General features: G+C 39.4%; 1 protein-coding gene across 4 annotated transcripts in view; it reads left to right on the top strand.

The window, feature by feature from the left end:
* Positions 1-16,885, top strand: part of COL24A1 (collagen type XXIV alpha 1 chain) — a 120,044-nt gene that overhangs the window by 2,879 nt on the left and 100,280 nt on the right. For all 4 annotated transcript variants that reach the window (XR_013183292.1, XM_077182279.1, XM_077182281.1 and 1 more), the window contains exons 2-3: positions 2,905-2,966; positions 9,217-10,517. Coding sequence is in view for 3 of the 4 variants with exons in the window: in XM_077182279.1 (XP_077038394.1) it covers positions 2,905-2,966; positions 9,217-10,517 (1,363 nt within the window). In the remaining variant the exon portion in view is untranslated. The remainder of the gene's footprint in view (positions 1-2,904; positions 2,967-9,216; positions 10,518-16,885) is intronic.

Below are 16,885 nucleotides of genomic sequence, written 5' to 3' on the forward strand. Positions count from 1 at the left end.
CCTCCAAAATTATTCAATAGTGGTCCTCAGCATATGCTTGCATGTACAATAGAGCAGATGAAAAGGTAGAAGAAGGGGAGGAAGTTTAAGAGAGACTCCTTGGCTCTGCCCTAAAACCAAGGTATTGGAACAGCTTCAGGTGATATGTTAAATGGGGAAAAATAGCCAGCTTTTGGGTCAGCTGAAGTCTTCCATGCTGCATGATTCTACATTTTTCTATTGGTGTGTCCCAACATCTCCAAGAGCTGTGGACTCAGCTGAGAAAGGAGCCAAGCTTCATGCAGCTATGGCAGATGACAGGTCAAGCCACATACACATTGTCCATGCCTGGAGCTTGGTGTCTTAGTGGCTGTGCTGGTGTGAGAGTGAAGACTGAGAACTGACTGCTCTGCAAATGTACAGCGTGGTGATCTCAACCAAGAGGGAGGGTTTGCACGGATTAGGTTGCACATGGTTTCATTTACAAACAATTTTCCTGTGAAAAAAGATAGAAGGAAGTCTCACTTTTCTCACGCATTAGAGGACCCCCAGCACTATGGTTGTCTCTGGTCCCTGTTTTTTCTCTTAGTTGATAACTCATCTGTTCTTGACATTAGCTGGAGAGCACTGTGTAAGCCAGACATTTGTCTTTACTTTTCACTAAATGTTTCTTATATTCAGTTACATCTGTGTAATTTACAGCCCTGGGAACATGTTGTAATTTCTTGCTTTCCTAAAATGTTTGCTGGAAGTGACAGAGGCAGGTACCTGACAGACACAGCTTTATACCTGTCTGGTGTAGTAGAAGAGGCTGTTGTAATTATTAGAGGAGTCATCTTTGAATTTTGGGCTCTGGGGTTCTTTGATCATCCTTATTTTGTAGCTAGCTAAAGTGTTTTATGTGATTTTTAATGGCAAATCCATTTTGCACCTTTGAAAATAATAAGGGTCAAATAAAGGGTTGTCCTGAGTTTTAACTGATACAGTGCAATGCATGGACTTTGTGTCTGGCACAGCTGTCTCTGTCACTGAGTTTCTCATTTGATCAAAAGATGATGCATTGTGTGATGCAGAAACTTTGAACTTGAATTCTGAGCTTTAGAACTCTGAAAAAATGAACTGAGTGTCCTGTAGTGGACGAGCTGTTTGGACAACAGTCAGTGTTAAGTCCTTTTTAGGAGTGACAGAACTGCTCCAGTAGACATTTCATGGCTGTAGCAGGAGAAAACTTGAAGGGAGGAATAGCTAGGGATTGTAGTGGTGGTTAATTAGAGAACATGCCCCTACAAGCATTTTGGGATGTGTAAGGCATAGTTTCCACCTTTCCCTCCCTCTGTGATCAGAGCTAAAGCATTGATGCATATTTTTGAATATCCTATATGTTCTATGCATTTTCTTCTGAAAGGCATGCTGTATCTACCATTTTACAGTGGCAATGACGACTATTATGCCTTATTGCGCTTAAATTATTAATTTGTTCTGTTTGCCAAAATTTAAGCTCTCACAATATACAAATCCACTCGACGAAATCAGGCTATTGCTCTGTGGTTTTCATGTACTTGGATGTTTCTGAAATGTTTGAATTCCAAACCCTTTGAAGAATTAGTAAGACTTTTCACTAAATACTGCTCTGTGTGTATGCACATGTACTTACATATATTTTCTTTCTGTTTAAACCATATGTTCCTGTATAAAGAGTGGTAGTGTTTTCTTCCTACCTTTTTTTTCCCCGTGTGAAAATCTGGCTAATTAGCTGGCAAAATTAGGTGACATGAAGTTATATATGTTTAGTTGCAGCTATGTCACTTTCAAGTACACTTGGATCCAGATACTCAAGTGCTCTTTGACCTGGTCCAGGAAACTTTTTTAGTCACTCTAGCATTCCATATTATGAAAAAATGCTGAGATTGCAAACATTAACGAGCAAGAGGCTTGAGTGTGACTTGATTAGTTAGTGTCAGAACTATATTTCTGATATTTTTGAAATATTTCTTCTTAGAACTGAGTAGATAGAGGTTACTGTAATTGTTACACGCATCTCTGCCTGGTTGTCCAACAGTAACAGAAAACAGATTTCTCATTTATTAAAAGATTCAGTCACTGATAAGAGAGTGGTTAGATGTTAATCTGGCTAAAATGATAATTAAGAAACAGCAGACAATCTGTTCTTAATCACAGCAAAAATGTAGTCTGTACAGCATTCAACACTTCTAAAGTGAATTTTGAGCACATAATCTAGACCAATCTTATGTATGTTTGTTGGAAAAACTGAAACACCAGTGTGCTATCAACATTATTTTCGTACTAAATCAAAACACAACACTCAATATAGCTATCAATATGACACTCTTCTACCTGAGCATGGACTTGTAAGTTGAAGTGTGATGGGATTTTTTTATTACTTTGTGAAGATCATGACTTATAGCATGATAAAATTTTATGATACAAGAACAAAAGTTTGACACAACATTTTCACTTATGGGAAGATGATGTGATCTAGTGAGAAGATTGATAGGACATCAAAAGTATCTAAAGTATCTAATGATCTCTACAGGAATTAGCTTGTCATTTATTTTATGGGTTTTTTATGGTCATGTTTTTTTTCTTTCCAGGAAGAAATGTACTATGTAGCAGCATCCATATTTGAAAGCTGCTGCAAGAAAATATAAAGCAGATGCAGTCATTTTATTAATAAAAACCAGTGTAAAATATATGTGCTATGCATGAGGGCATACACAACCTGGATCTTTGTGTGAAACTCCTTCTCAGTATCAGTAAAGTTGTACAGTGTGATGGCTTTGATTCAGGACTTGCTGAAGTCAATGGTACTCTGCCATTTGGATCTTGAACCAGGTTTCTAATTCCTTGGAGTTCTGAAACGGTAGCTGTTTGCTCACATGTTTTTTCCCTTTCTTTCCCTTTTAGGAAAGCTCTCCTTTTCATTGCAACATGTATATCTGTGGGTGTTGCACAAGTACCCAAACAAGGTGAGAATGCTTTGTTTATAATAGGACATTTGTGTAATATGTTAGTAGATGAAAAGAGTAAATGGCTGTTGTTACTTGTGACCTTAGGTTCAGTTCATTAATTCATGTGACTTAAAGAAAATACCAATTACAGCATAATGAGAGCAAAAGTTTAAAGCACCAGTTTGGAAAAGATGACCTTTCGAAAATTATTCAGATTTTCTGTCTATGAAATTGCTTACATATTTAAGCAAACTCTTCATAAAAAAGAAGCCTTGTACAGTGAAAAGGCTTTGATTGTGTCTTCACTGCAGTGGGTGTCCTTGGGGGTGGCGAGCTATGACTGAGTTACCTTTGCACTTAAGGCAGGCAAACTATGGCATATAATACAGGCTGGCATTGCTAAAGCAAAATGTAAAATTTGGTATTCATTTGGCTTTGCATTCAGATGCAGATGTTGTGAGCAAAAAGGGTTGTCTTGTTTTTAGTTTCTTTTTTAATCTGCCAGCTGTTATAACAGCACCAGATGTGCAACTTGCTCTGGAGACTGCTGTGGGAATGATAGGTCCCAAAGTGGTGGTGGCCGATGTGCCATTTAGCCACTTCTTATTTGCCATGAGAGTGGCAGCATCAGTTCTCTACCATCATCCTCTGCAGTACAGGTGAAGCATGAAGTAGATCATCCTTGGCTGGTGAGTGTGTAACTGCAAATACTCATCTGAATGCAAACAGATGGGTTGCGTGGTTAAGGCAAGACTCATTCCTGATAATGTTTTGCTAGAGCCCTTTGGGATATCTCAGCAGCCTCCCACCATTATTCTCACCAATGCGTTTTTCCTGCTTGTCATTCCCAGAGATTGGCAGAGTTTGATTTTCCCTTCAGTTGTGAAGTTCTTGTTTTGCCTCCCCCCCCGCCCCGTTGCCTTTGTAGTTTTGCCCTCCAGTGTTGCCCATTTCTTGCCTGGTAAGATTGGTTGTTGATTTTTCACATCCCGCTCAATGGGGGCCATATGCTTTTGTGATGATGGGATTTTCCCGGATTTTTATAATAGCTGAGCCAAGTTCTCACTGGAGGAGGGGCAGCACTGTTAGATGTGTGTGGCCTGCCCTGCTCCAGGCCTGCAGGGATGGGAAGGGAAGAGGCAGTTTTAGGAAGGCAGTTTACAGTTTCCCGGTGTGGTGGGAGCAGGTGACAGATGGCAGAGACAGATGTGTGGTGACAATTTGAGTGTCTTCATCCCTCCAACCCACCCTCCTCCTCCTCTGCAAAGAAATAAATCTTTTTTCCTCACTCTCATGCCCCTCAGCCTGAGAATTGCTTTTCCCTGACCCTTCAGGTGAGGACAGTGAAAGCTGCAGGGCAGGGGGTGCAGTAACACAGGGTGGAGACTGTTCTACCTGCCTCTTGGCTGAGAGTGCCTCCATGCACAGAGCTTTGCAGAAATGGAGTAAAGCCTCTGGTCTCAACATGCTTATATTGAATTATTTTTTATTTTGTTACCAGCAGATGAAGGAGTTTCCTTTTCTTTTCTATTATTATTTTGTTGTTATTGTTATTACTGTTATTCAACAGCATTTCTAGACAGCCATATGAGAAGCCTTATTGAATGGAAACTCCTCTTCATCCTTGATGCACAAGTGCCATACATGACTTTATTTTCTTTAAATGCTTGCTTGGGATCAAAATGATGCATTGAATCTTGATGAAACTTATTTCCCATGAGTGGATTAGTTTCCTCTTGCACTTTATTTGCACAGTGTGTAAACAAAGTTGGAAAAAGCAGTTCAGAGAAGGAAACCTCCTCAGAAAAAACATAGAGCATTTCAAGTATATCCTTCAGTTTCAGTATATAAGCTACAGAGTTACTTTATTACATTTGTGGTGCTTAGTCCAGGAACAGGATTGCATGCCCATTAGGAACATGTTAGCACCTTGGTTTTTAAACTTCCTTGGCAGTGGTATTTTGAAAAAAGAATATTCTGCCAAACATGCAGATGCTAGATGATTAACATGCCTTCTCTCCTGAGCTGAGGAGACAGCCTCAGCATGCTTCATCTGAGAGGATACACGTTGTTCAGTTTGGTATGCTGCTATAAACCATGTTCAGGGAAGTACTTGTAAAGATACAGTCTCAGACTTTAGGAATAATACTTTGAGTGGGGCTCAAGGACATGCAGAATTAATGTGTCTTGCTGGCTTTCCTATGCCAGTAATTGATCTGGCATCCAGGAGAGCATTTGTTGCAGCCAGGTATCTTAATATACCCAGTTGCAGATGCATCACCTAGAAAATTTGCCATCTGATGAGAAATTACTCTTGGTTCTGGTGGAGCTGATTGATGAATGGCCCTTTTCTTTTCCCTTACCCACACTGGAAAAGGGAAAGGGAGAAATGTGTGTACTAAGATTGCTGAAACAGGGAGAGCATCTCCAAGATCCTGCCTTCAGAGTAGCTGTGAGTATGGAGCAATGTGGAAATGAGCAAGAGGGACTGAAGGGAATATGCATGTGAAACAATCCTATAGTCAAATCCCTTCATCCCTCCCCAGTTCCTTTGTGGGGTTATTTTTGTGCCACACAAGGGTCAGAAGGCTTTTTGCCAAAGCTGGTGTAAGGTTTTGCCTTACCTCATGATGCAGTAAGGCTGTGAATTTTTAAAGATCTCCTAGAAGGTGGAAGGAAAACACTTGACACCAAAACCTCAAAACAACCTTTCCTTCAAGAAGTTGAGCTGTTAGAATTTGGGGGACTAATGGGTTGAATAAGCAGTAAGTGAAGACAGATGTTTTGTAGACATGAGTAAACAAAGAAAACTGACAACTGATAGGTAAAGCAAATAGTGGTTGTCATGCTGGAAGGAAGAATGAGAGGGTTGCCTGCTCCCAAAATCCAGTGTGCTGCCAAGAGCTTCTGAAAGCCTTAAAATAAAATAAATATGCATGTTGGACCAGAAGCGAAATGACTGGCCAAAAAAGTTTGGAACAACCTTTTGGCTTGACAGTGGGTTAACACACAGCAAGTCAGCAAGGAGTAATTCCTTTATACTTACTTTTTTGATGTCATTTTTCACACAATATTTATTTGCGTTTAGCTCTCTCAAGACCTGCCATTGTTTGCAGAAATCTATTTGCAGGATAGAAAAAAAAAATCTTATTCCTCTTCATGCTGATTATTTTCTTTAATAACTTTTAAACTATGTGCTCTTTTCAAATCAGAACTGCCAAAAAATTGACCATTTTGCTTGCAGTTTGCCTTTTATTAGTGATAGGCTTGAATGTAATTTTTAAGCTGACTATTTTAAACCAGTTTAAGCTTTTTATTTTACACTTGAATTTATAATACTTTGGATGGATCACATGCATTACTATTTAAAATAAAAATATGTAATTAAAATTTTTGTAAGTAAAAATGCAACCACTTGCCCAGTATTTCAGGTTAGGATGTGATACTTAGGCACAACCTTAGGTTAGGCTAGCAGCTGTTCTTGTGCAGTCAGCTGGCCCTCCCAGTGCAAAGAGGTAGTGGAGCAGTGCATTCTGCCTTGGGGACTATTTGCATGTGTAAGACTGTGTTGCCCAGAGCTCAGGACCTGTGTTTCTTCCCAGCTTCCCTCCTCAAGGGCAGTGCAAGCACAGCTTTCTCCTGCAGAGCTACAGGCAGACCAGGCAGGACGGGGTCCTGGCAAAGAGCAGTGGTTCATTAGCAGAGGCACTGTGCTTTGGAGCTCTACTAGAACCTGACCTCTGTTATCAGCCTGACAGATAAAAATACAGCCATGGTGAATTAATTGCTCTGAGGCAAAACATCTTGAGAACTTGGCATACACAGGACTTTCTGCAGAAATACTCTTTCTCCATACCTCCGTCTGCACTGGCTGCTCGCCAGGAGAGTCTTGGCCCGTCCGTGAATCTCAAACATGACTAGAAACACTACAAGGTGTGTAATTAATTTTCAAGATGTACAGTGTGTTCAGGTTGATGCTTTTGGTTCCAACTTATAAATCACTCTCAAGGAAATCTCAGGCACTTCTCATAATTTAGCACTGAAACTAAGCCAACATCTGTCTATTCTTAAAGTTTGCTATGAATACATTCAGTAAACAGAGAAAGGGAAACTGGGAAAGGAGACCTTTTTTCCACTTAAAGCGTAAATATCCATTTGTTTCAGTGGCTCTTTTCTTTCAATATTGTAGCAAATCCTTAACTTTTCTTCTTTAAGCTAAATTTCTGTTGTGTTTTATAATAGTTTTATATACTTAGTATAAGCATGCCCATAGCAAAAGTAGCCTCAGCAAAATGCTATAGGAAGTGCCTGTGTCTGCCCAGCCAGGCTTACTTGATCAGTGCAACTATTAGATACTACAAGTAATTTTTAATATAGGTGTTTCTCTGAAGTTGTTCCCGTGAGAGGTGGAAACAGATGATATCCTATGCTGCTGTATAATGCTGTTTATAAGAACTAGTCTTCAGGTTCCCCTTGTGAAAAAAAATCCTAAAATATGGGTTAAGGGGACCTTGAACTCATCTGGTCCTAACTCCTGCTGAGGTCAGCGTCAATGAGGTTGGAGTCACTTCAGGTTGTTGGGTTCTGTCCAATTGGTCTTTGAAAATCTCCAAGAATTGGGATTATCTCATGTCTCTGCCTCCCCTGGTCCAGCACTTGACCACTTTTGTGGTGAGACTGCTTTTTCTTTGTATGGAGCTGAAATTTCTTGTGCTGCAGCTTGTGTCTTACTCCTCAGCTTTTCTCTGTTTTCCTTATGGCCTCAATTCAGATAATGGACAATTTTATTTACATTCCCCAACCTTCCTGTCTCTAGACCAAGCTAATGTTTCTTCAGCCTTCTCAGCATCTTTTAGCTCCCAATCTTCTTGTTCCATATTTCTGTGACTGCATTTTGATTCAACATCTGCAATATTTCTGCACCTTTCGTGAACACTCAGGCAGGCAGTTTTACCAATGAGTCTATCAATGCCATAAATGCTATCTTATTTTGAGATCCTACAGAAAGGCTCTTGAGGATCCGTGGTTTAGCTCCTAAGGAGCCTTTGTAGTGTTTCAGCTGCATCATAAGGGATGTATCTTTATATTCATCCTGAAGGAAGTTGTCTATGCCCACCAACTCCAACTTGCCTAAATGTGATTTAGGTAATAAGAAATTAATTGGGTCATCTTCAACTGTTGATTTACCCAAAGGTGGCATTGATTTCTTATCCCAAAGCAGACAAGATTTCAGTTTATCAGGATGATAGATAATTGTGTTTCTACCCATTAAGTGAAGATATTTAGCCAGGTAAAAGATGGAGACACTGTGTGACCCAGACTAAGGGAAGGCTTAAAGGACATAGCTCACATTGAATGAGAAAGTAGAGAATCCAACACTGAATAAACCACTGCCCATTCTTCTCTAGGAAGATCTATCCAGATTTCTGTATGCCAAAGCCAAATCTATAGAACATCAATCAGTAGGACAGCTGGCTGCTTTGTCTCCCTATTGTCTTCTGCTGTGGAGTGCATTCTTAGTTCAATGTCTTGTCATGGTGGCTGCAGCCTTGTGCACTTTAGGGGGAGAGATGAGCCAGAAGACAGGAGCAGTACCCCTTGAGTCCTGGCAATTCTTCTCTTTCCTTGCTTCTCACCACTTCCACAGCTCGAGAGTTCACCTTATCCATGGCTCTAACAAGTAAACTGTGTGGAGGGGAAGGAGGCGGTACTGTGCTAACTGTGCTATAAATAGCTTTCCTTTCTTATAAACTAAGCAACCCTTCCCTCAAATGCTTTGACTTGAACATTTTAGATAAAGAGCAACAGCATGGATTTATTGCAGAAGATTTTTTGCAGAAGAAAAAGTTTTTGAAAAAAAGACTAATTCTCTGCTCAAAGAGTGGACAGGATTAGCTCAGTAAGTAAGGAACTAATGAAAGTGTATTCACTGATCACTGGAAAGTTTGAAGAGAGCAAATGAGGATTTTTCACTTTCATAAGTGAATTAACCTACAATGGGCATTTTGTGGACCTTTCTGTGTGTGTGTTTGTTTAGCTTGATTGGAGTTTTTTTTAAGATGGAAATTTTGCTCTGGGTTTAATTATTTGTTTGATTCATGTGAAAGATCAGTGCCTTCCAAGAGGGATTTGGTGGCCTTACTGTGTGAAGTGTATATGCTCTGAGAGGTAGAGATTTGTGAAAATGTTGTGTGTACATTTTTTATATGGATCTGAATGTATGAGCTTGTAAATTAAATCAACAGTGTGCCTTTATTTCTTTTTACAGCAATAGATGTTCTTCATCAACTAGGCCTTGTGAAAGATGTCCAAGAGCCTTCAGAGACAGCAGTGCCCTCACCATCCTCTCTGTTACCTCAGGGTGTTCGTCTAACTGCATCAGGAGTGGTGCTAAGCGATGATGCACATATTGAGTCCCGTGTCCTTCAAGTCATACCATCAAATCTAGGGCATCAGTTCACCTTATTGGTTGGGCTGTACTCTTACAGAGCCAGTAATGCTTTTCTTTTCAGTGTTAGGAACAAAAGCAGGTTGCAGTTTGGTGTCCAGCTGCTACCAAGAAAGGTAGCAGTGTACACCGGAGGGAAGCAGCCCGTGTACTTTGATTATTGTGTTCATAATGAACAATGGCATTTGTTTGCCATTGGCATTGGGGACAAGACTGTCTCACTATTTGCTGAGTGTGGAAACAAGTACTACAGTGGTGAAGTACTTTCTAAAGTGGAGACATTTGATTCAGAGGGTGTATTTACCCTGGGAAGGAAGAGCTCTCACTCTGTCAGCTTTGAAGGAGTTATATGTCAGCTGGATATTATTCCCTCTGCAGAAGCCTCTGCAAACTACTGTAAATATGTGAAACAGCAGTGTCGCCAGGCTGAAACCTATCAATCTCTGCGTGGGGCTCCACTTCTGCCACATGGGCTGGATGCTTTTTCAAAGATGATCACTGATGAGGAAAACCTGGAAGATATATCAGCTTATAGATGGAAAGAAGTATCAAACATGCCTGTTACCAACGTTGCTCAGATTCACTTTTTACCAGACCACTTTGAGTTAAGAAATGCCTCTGTATGGGAGTTTGCAGAGACCAAACCTCTGTTGCTGGAAGCTTGGCCTCAAACAGAACTCCAGCAGAACATAGATCTGGCTCTTCAGCAGCAGGAGATGAGCAGAAAAAGAAACATCACTAAAACCCCTGCAGGATCGTATCCAAATAGTTCAGCTAATACCACAGAAGATGCAGACAGACATAGCGAGCCTTCTCTGATCTCCCCTGTAAAACAGAGTAAAACTAAAAGCAAGGGAATGGAAAAAGCAAAACAGCATTTAGATGAACCAAACAAAAAGCAGCAAATCTTCAACACAACTCTGTACAGTTTGCCTGCTGAACTCCCTCTGGATAATCAACTCCATCCGGGGCAGGAAGGTGCATTTGATGCTGATGAGACTTATTGTACAGAAAGCACTTATGAAAATGGTATTGATAATTATGCTTATGACTATGAAGATCTTGGCAAAATGTTTGAAAGGGGAAGTGTCAGAGGTCCAAAGGGGGAAACTGGACCTCCTGTAAGTTATCTTTATTACTCTTTTTACTATATTGCAGCAGCATACATTTAACAGAGGCTTTGAAAGAAACCTCTCCAAGCATGCCAAAGCTGTGACTGCAGTTTCTCCCAGCTGTATTGTACAAATGTTTGTCTGCCTTAAATGTGTCTTTTTCTCACATGTAATTTTAATGTAAGTGTAATATACTTTTATTTACTGGAAGAATATAAAGACATCCACAATATTCACATTCTGGTGAAGTGGTAGGCAACCCAGGCTTCTTTAAAATTTGGAATGCAGGTGGATGTTTGTAACTACTAATTACAGAGACTGATCACATAATAAAATTGCAGGCTAATTTAATGCAGTTCACAAGTATGGGTGCTGGTCCATAAAAAGAACAACCAAGGCTACTTGGAAGACTGACACAGTTGTCTTGGTTGAGCAATGCTGTCAAAATTTATAGTTGTAGAAATAGATCAGCTGCAGAATCCAGTCTGCAGGCATTCATAATCCAAGGTTATGGGGTTAAGCAAACCTGCATGGAAAACAGTTTTTAGAACAGTCTTACAAGGTTTTGAGGTATTTTTTCAGTTCACAGGGTAAGTGATTTTTGATAAAATTGCAAATGCACAGTAGTGGTTTTAACAGAAACTCATTTATCCTTTCTTATTGTGTGCAGAAGTCTCGTAAGCTTTTTAATACATAGAAATGTGCCCATATATATGAAGCTACAGATCAGAAAGAACATCAGTTCCTGCTTAGCCTGGGAAATATGATAGATCATGCTTCGTGCATATGTGAGATTTTGGTTAAAATTTTAAACCGTAGTTTATAAACCACTTGCTTTTTTTGTTTGGTTGGTTTTGGTTTTGTAAGTGTTCATCTGTTTGGTTATTACTGGAAAGCAATTTGATATGTGTTAAGCAGCTCCTAATATATATTTAAATATGGCTATAAATTTATTGTATCTATTCTTTCAGCACTGAAATATTTTTTTCTTGAACTAGTTAACAACTAAGAACCTATTCAAAACTTCACTTTTTACTCTAAACAGGATCCAGGCACAAAGTAATTGTTACACAATTGAAAAATGTGTTAACAAGTAATTCACACTACTCCAGAAGTGCTCTTGCTTAATCTTTTTTAATTGTGAAGTCAGTCTTTTTTTCTCTCTTTGTCTCTTATGATAGCATTCATGGTGACATGTCACTAAGCATGTTGCTGTCATCAGCATGAGGTTAATTTCCATTTTTGGACCTTAGGATGTTTAGTAACTACTAATGGAAGGTTTTAATTTTAGCCTGTAGCTTGTTTGTTGTGATTTCAGTCAGTCACAGCCAAGAACGTTAAATCTGCTCTTTTTCACGTGTCAGAAATGGCTGCTGATAGTGTTGGTTGTTTGCATTACTAAGAAACTCCAAGCAAATGCTCTGGGTTGTTTTTCTAGACAGTACACACAGACACTACACATACAGTGGCAAAGTGACAGCTTACTTGAATGTTCAGAGGTGTCTGTTACCATCTTCAATGCTGTCTTATGGACTGGGGATAGAGAAGATTGTCTTGCTTGGGAATGCACACTGTAGTCTGTAGGGAATATGGTGCATTTCTACTGAGGTGTTTTGCTGGGTTAGGATTTAGATAACGTGCCCAGGGTCTTAAAGATCTGTGGTAGAGCTAGGAAGTTAATCTAGACCTTTATGGGCCCCAGGCTGGCTGAAGGGACCAGCAGCACCTGCTGGAACAGAGGCAAAGCTGAAACACCACTCTCCCAGAGAGGCTGACACCAAAGGGAGAGGAGATCTCTGCATGAAACTAAAAATTGTGCTCTGTGGAGATTGTGTGGCTCTGTATCTGCTACTGCTGTTGGTCTCAGACTTGAAGAGATGATCTTGGTTTGCTTTTTCAGTCTAGTCCTCCCATGCAGAGATGACGAGAATTAATGCAGAATTAATTCTATATGTGTGGCTCTAACACTTTATATGTACTCATGGAGTCTGCAATGTGGAGCCTAAAAAGCAACACTGAAGAACTTGAAAACTTCCCTTGCAGCAAAATGTCCTGATGAGGCATGAAACCCCCTCTTTTTACTTCTTTTACTATGTTGTGGTTGGTTTGAATCTTCTTTCAAGATTTGAACACAGAAGTTAATGTTCGTTCTATTGGAATTGACAGGCAAGAACTAGCTTTTGTGGTTCTTAAACTACTCAGCTTCTTTTAGCTTTTAATCATCTACCAGAACTGATTCTTGACTTGTATAATTAGGCCTCTTATATTCCATGATCCCACAGCTGTGGAATTCCCCTCCCGCTGCAAAGCAGGACTCCAGAATTCAGGCTTTCATTTATGGATAGGGTATAAAAAGGGAACAGCTATTTTTTCAAAACTATTAAAACCCTGATTAAAATTCTAGCAGCTGTAATGACCAAACCCCCCCTAGAAAAATATAAAGTGAGTTTAAACTGGAATAGTAAGATTTCCTGAAACACTTCTTTCAAGGCAATGCTGCTCTGTCCATCTGATGAACCACTCCTTTTTGGGACGCAGAGGGTGCTGGCAATCTGTAAAGATTACAAAAATAAATGTGGTGTGCATTTTTAACTGTTTAACTTTCAAGCTGATATTTTTCATTGCACAATCTAAAGTAGTTTGGAATAACATGGGGCATAGTCCCACAGAGGAAGAAGGAGAAGCTGGTGTGAGCTGAAGTGCTGATTTATGTTACTTGCTGGTAGGTAATTGCATCTTCAGGCTATCTGCACAGGATGTGGCCTTCTAAGAGTAAGAGAAATGAACTAGGAATAAATTTCCTCTATTGGAAAAGTTTTTCTAGATTTTCAAGATACTCTGCCAGAAGGAGGAATGGTAGAAGACCAAATGGTGGTGTTCTTTCTAGTTGGTAAAGAGAAGCAGTCTGGAATTGTTGCCAGGAGGAAGGGGAAATGGCAAGCCCTGCAATGAGCAGAATTGAGTCCTGGAGAAGCTGTCCTATTGCAATCCAGAGGTGTGAGAGTAAGAACACTGAGAGAGCAGTTCAGAGATCCCAAATGTTGTAGCTTCTCTTTCACACTTAGCTTATTTCATTTATTTTACTCTCAGCTAACCTTTCATACTTCTGCTGATTGCACTCTTTGCTTATTTCTCAGTTGAACAGAATTGCCTGTTGAGGCCCCCCTGACCACAGGGGATATATTGGTCACCTAATCCCTTTCTTGCATTTCCCTTCCCAGGCTGAGAAATCTCAGTACCTAATGATTCAGATAAAGATTTGCTATATGTAAATGAAATGTTTCCTATTACCTCTGGATAATAGGTCAAATTTAAAACACATGTAACCCAAGTAACATAGGGTTCAGTACCTAGGAAAATAATGTAAGTTATTTCATGTTTAGGAAAGTTCCTTACGTTTATTCCAGTGACCATTGGAAAGGCTGTGAAAATTTCTGGAAGAATAGCATCTACTTTTATTTCAGGATTAAACAATGAATATTTGGAACTTGAGCTTTTTTGCTTAATAGCTAAATGAAGTTTTTACAATTCCTAAAGACAGTAAGTTGTAGTATCTTTTTAAGTTACAAATGATCTGTTTTGAGCAAACTGATTTTGTTAAACAATTTTAAGTTAGCATCTGTAATATTTATACAAAGTAACTTCCTTTTGTTTTGTTTGATAGTGGTGGTCAAAGTGTCAAATGCTAAAAATCAGATTGACATTTCTAATTGCTTCAGATTTGTTTAATTACTGTTTCCAGTAGTTGGAAGAAAAGCTATTCAAACAAGTGACTTATTCCTTGGTTTAAGAGAGATTGGCTCACTCTCAGATGTTGATTGCTGTGGTTTACATGGATGCCTGAGAGGCTTAAGTAGCTTCCTAGCAAGTATAAAAATAGTCAATACTGATTTTGTAGTTGCTTTCCCAGATTGTAGAAATACATAGGGCAGGATAATGTGGAACTGCTCGCTGGGAAAGCATGTTCAGGAAGCCTTAGGTGTGCTCTGCTAAAGTCTGCTCTCAGCAGAGGTGTTGCCTGAGTTGTAGGGAGGAGTCTGTGCTGGAGGCTAAAGAGTAACATCCTCCGGTTAAGGAGACTCCTTTAATATTTTAATCAAACACCTGGATGGCTGGGGCTGCCTATTATTGTGAACCAGAGACTTCATCTATCACAGCTGACTTTGTTTTAAAATGCTCTGTCTGCCCAGTTCAAAATTTTGCTGCTTCTTTTAGGGGTTTCTGAGGGCTTAGTTGTGATTAGATTTTCTTTTTTTTTTGTTGTATGAAAAGAGATAGTTATGTTTGAATTAGAGTAATCACAGTAAGGGTGGGATGGATTTGGGTGTTTATTTGTTTTCTGTTGCAAAGGAAGCAGATAGTGTTTAAAAAAATTTAGAAGCCACATAGGGAAAAATGTTCTCACTGCCCTCATGCAATAAATCAGCAAGAAACATCAGGGATCTTAATACTCAGTTCCTATTAGGAAAATGGTGGAGTTTACCTATTCATGTATTTTTAAGGAAATGTCTGAAACAGGGATAGAGAAGAACATAAATCACAAAAGAATGCACACTGGTTGCAACCATTTCACTTAACAAAAAATATGTTTTCTTTTGTAGTCCCAGGATAATTATCTAATCAAAAGGCATCTCTTAACTTACATTTTGAGAGGAGATATTAAAACATACTGCTTCAGCAGGGCAGGGTGGGAGCTCTCTGTGACCTTTAAAGTGGATTTTTGAACCTGGACAAGAAAGCCAGGTCAAGACTTTTCCATGTATCTCCGTTACATTTTTTGTGCTATTAAGCAAGGTGTCTTTCTACTTCAGAAAATGAGGATGTTAGTGAGAATTTGTGCAGTCCTAATGAATAGAGAATGTCCTATGCTAAAAGCATGAGATGTTATGGTTTGATCTAAAGATCAGGGGAAGTGCAGGTATGGGTTTCAGCGTGACTTAATGTAGCATGTAGGGACATGCAGATATTCCCAATTACATTTAAACTCCTACATTTATTATGATTAATTGGAGAGGAAATAATTGATACTTTTAGTTCCTTAGAACGATGGTGGTTTTCCCAGAACTGTGCATAAGTGATCTGTATTCTGGCCAAATTAATGTAATGTAGCTTGATGATGCCTAAATTCCATAATCAGCACTGTCTTCTCTGCAGTGACATTACCTTTCTAAGAAAAAAAAAGTATTACACAGAACAGGAGGTTTTCAAAAATCCAGCCTTTGTCTTAATGAAATGTTGCTTGCTAATAAAACCCTCAAGGCTGTTTTTCCTTCCTCACTTCCCTTTTTTATCTCTTCCCTGTTTAGCAAAATCTTCCTGTTGATCATTTTGGCCACCATAATGGCCCTTCTGCTTTTGCTGGTATTCCTTTCAGCCAGTTTTCAGCTCTGTTGTTGGGTGGTGGGCAGTGTGGCACTCAGGGTTTTGCCTGGTGTCTCAGCTGAGAGGATGTCATGCACCCAGAGCAGTGTGAGGGAGCCTGTGTGAAAAGCAGGCTGAACCCCTAATGCTGTCATCCACTGACCTCCCTCAAGAGCTCTGACTCTCCTGATGCCCAAATGCCCTTGCAGAAAGTACATGGTTACTGCTACAGCTGGGGCTTGCTGTGCAGGCATGTGGATGGGGGTGAATTCACCCTTAAGAACAGCCCATTCCTCTGTAGGAATTTGATGTATTTCCCCTAATTTGATAGGGGAAATATAATAGAAGGTAGTGCATATTTTAGTTTAGAGCACTCATTTGTATTTGAGTACAGTGAGGTAGATCCTGGGGTTATGAATCTGAACAGCAGTCATTATATAGAAAAGGAAAGGTTTCTATGTTCAAAACAACCAGATATTCAGGGGCTGTTACACTATCTAATATGGTGACTAATAATCTAATTCATTTGCAAAAGATACATTTGATCATATACTAGCATCCTAAAAAGTCTGCATTATCTTTAAAGAGAAGTATATTCATTATATAGAAGGGTAAATGGGCTAGCAGTTATCATTAATAGCAGCTTTTAATAGGAAACTGAACAGTAATTGGTCCACATTTATTTTCTTTATTTGATATTTGTAATTTCTGTGTGAGGTGATATCTTATTTTTTCACAGTTACCCTAACCTTTCTGAAATGTCTGGCATGCCAGCAAGCTTATTGGAAAGGCTTAATAATTATTCTCTATCCTTTGTTTAGAAATACATTGCACTTGCTTTCTTCATCTAAACTTTTCTTCCTTCAGTACAAATACACCTGAGTAGAAGTTACTATCCAGGTTTTTAGCTCCAATTTCTCTGACACAAGATACTTTCTAAACAGAAATCTGATTTGCAGTCAGATTAAAACCACTTTCTTGTTGTTTGGAATTGGTTTTCAAATTGAGGAGGTAAG

This window comes from Agelaius phoeniceus, chromosome 8 (assembly GCF_051311805.1).
Source record: "Agelaius phoeniceus isolate bAgePho1 chromosome 8, bAgePho1.hap1, whole genome shotgun sequence".
NCBI classification, from domain to species: Eukaryota; Metazoa; Chordata; class Aves; order Passeriformes; family Icteridae; genus Agelaius; species Agelaius phoeniceus.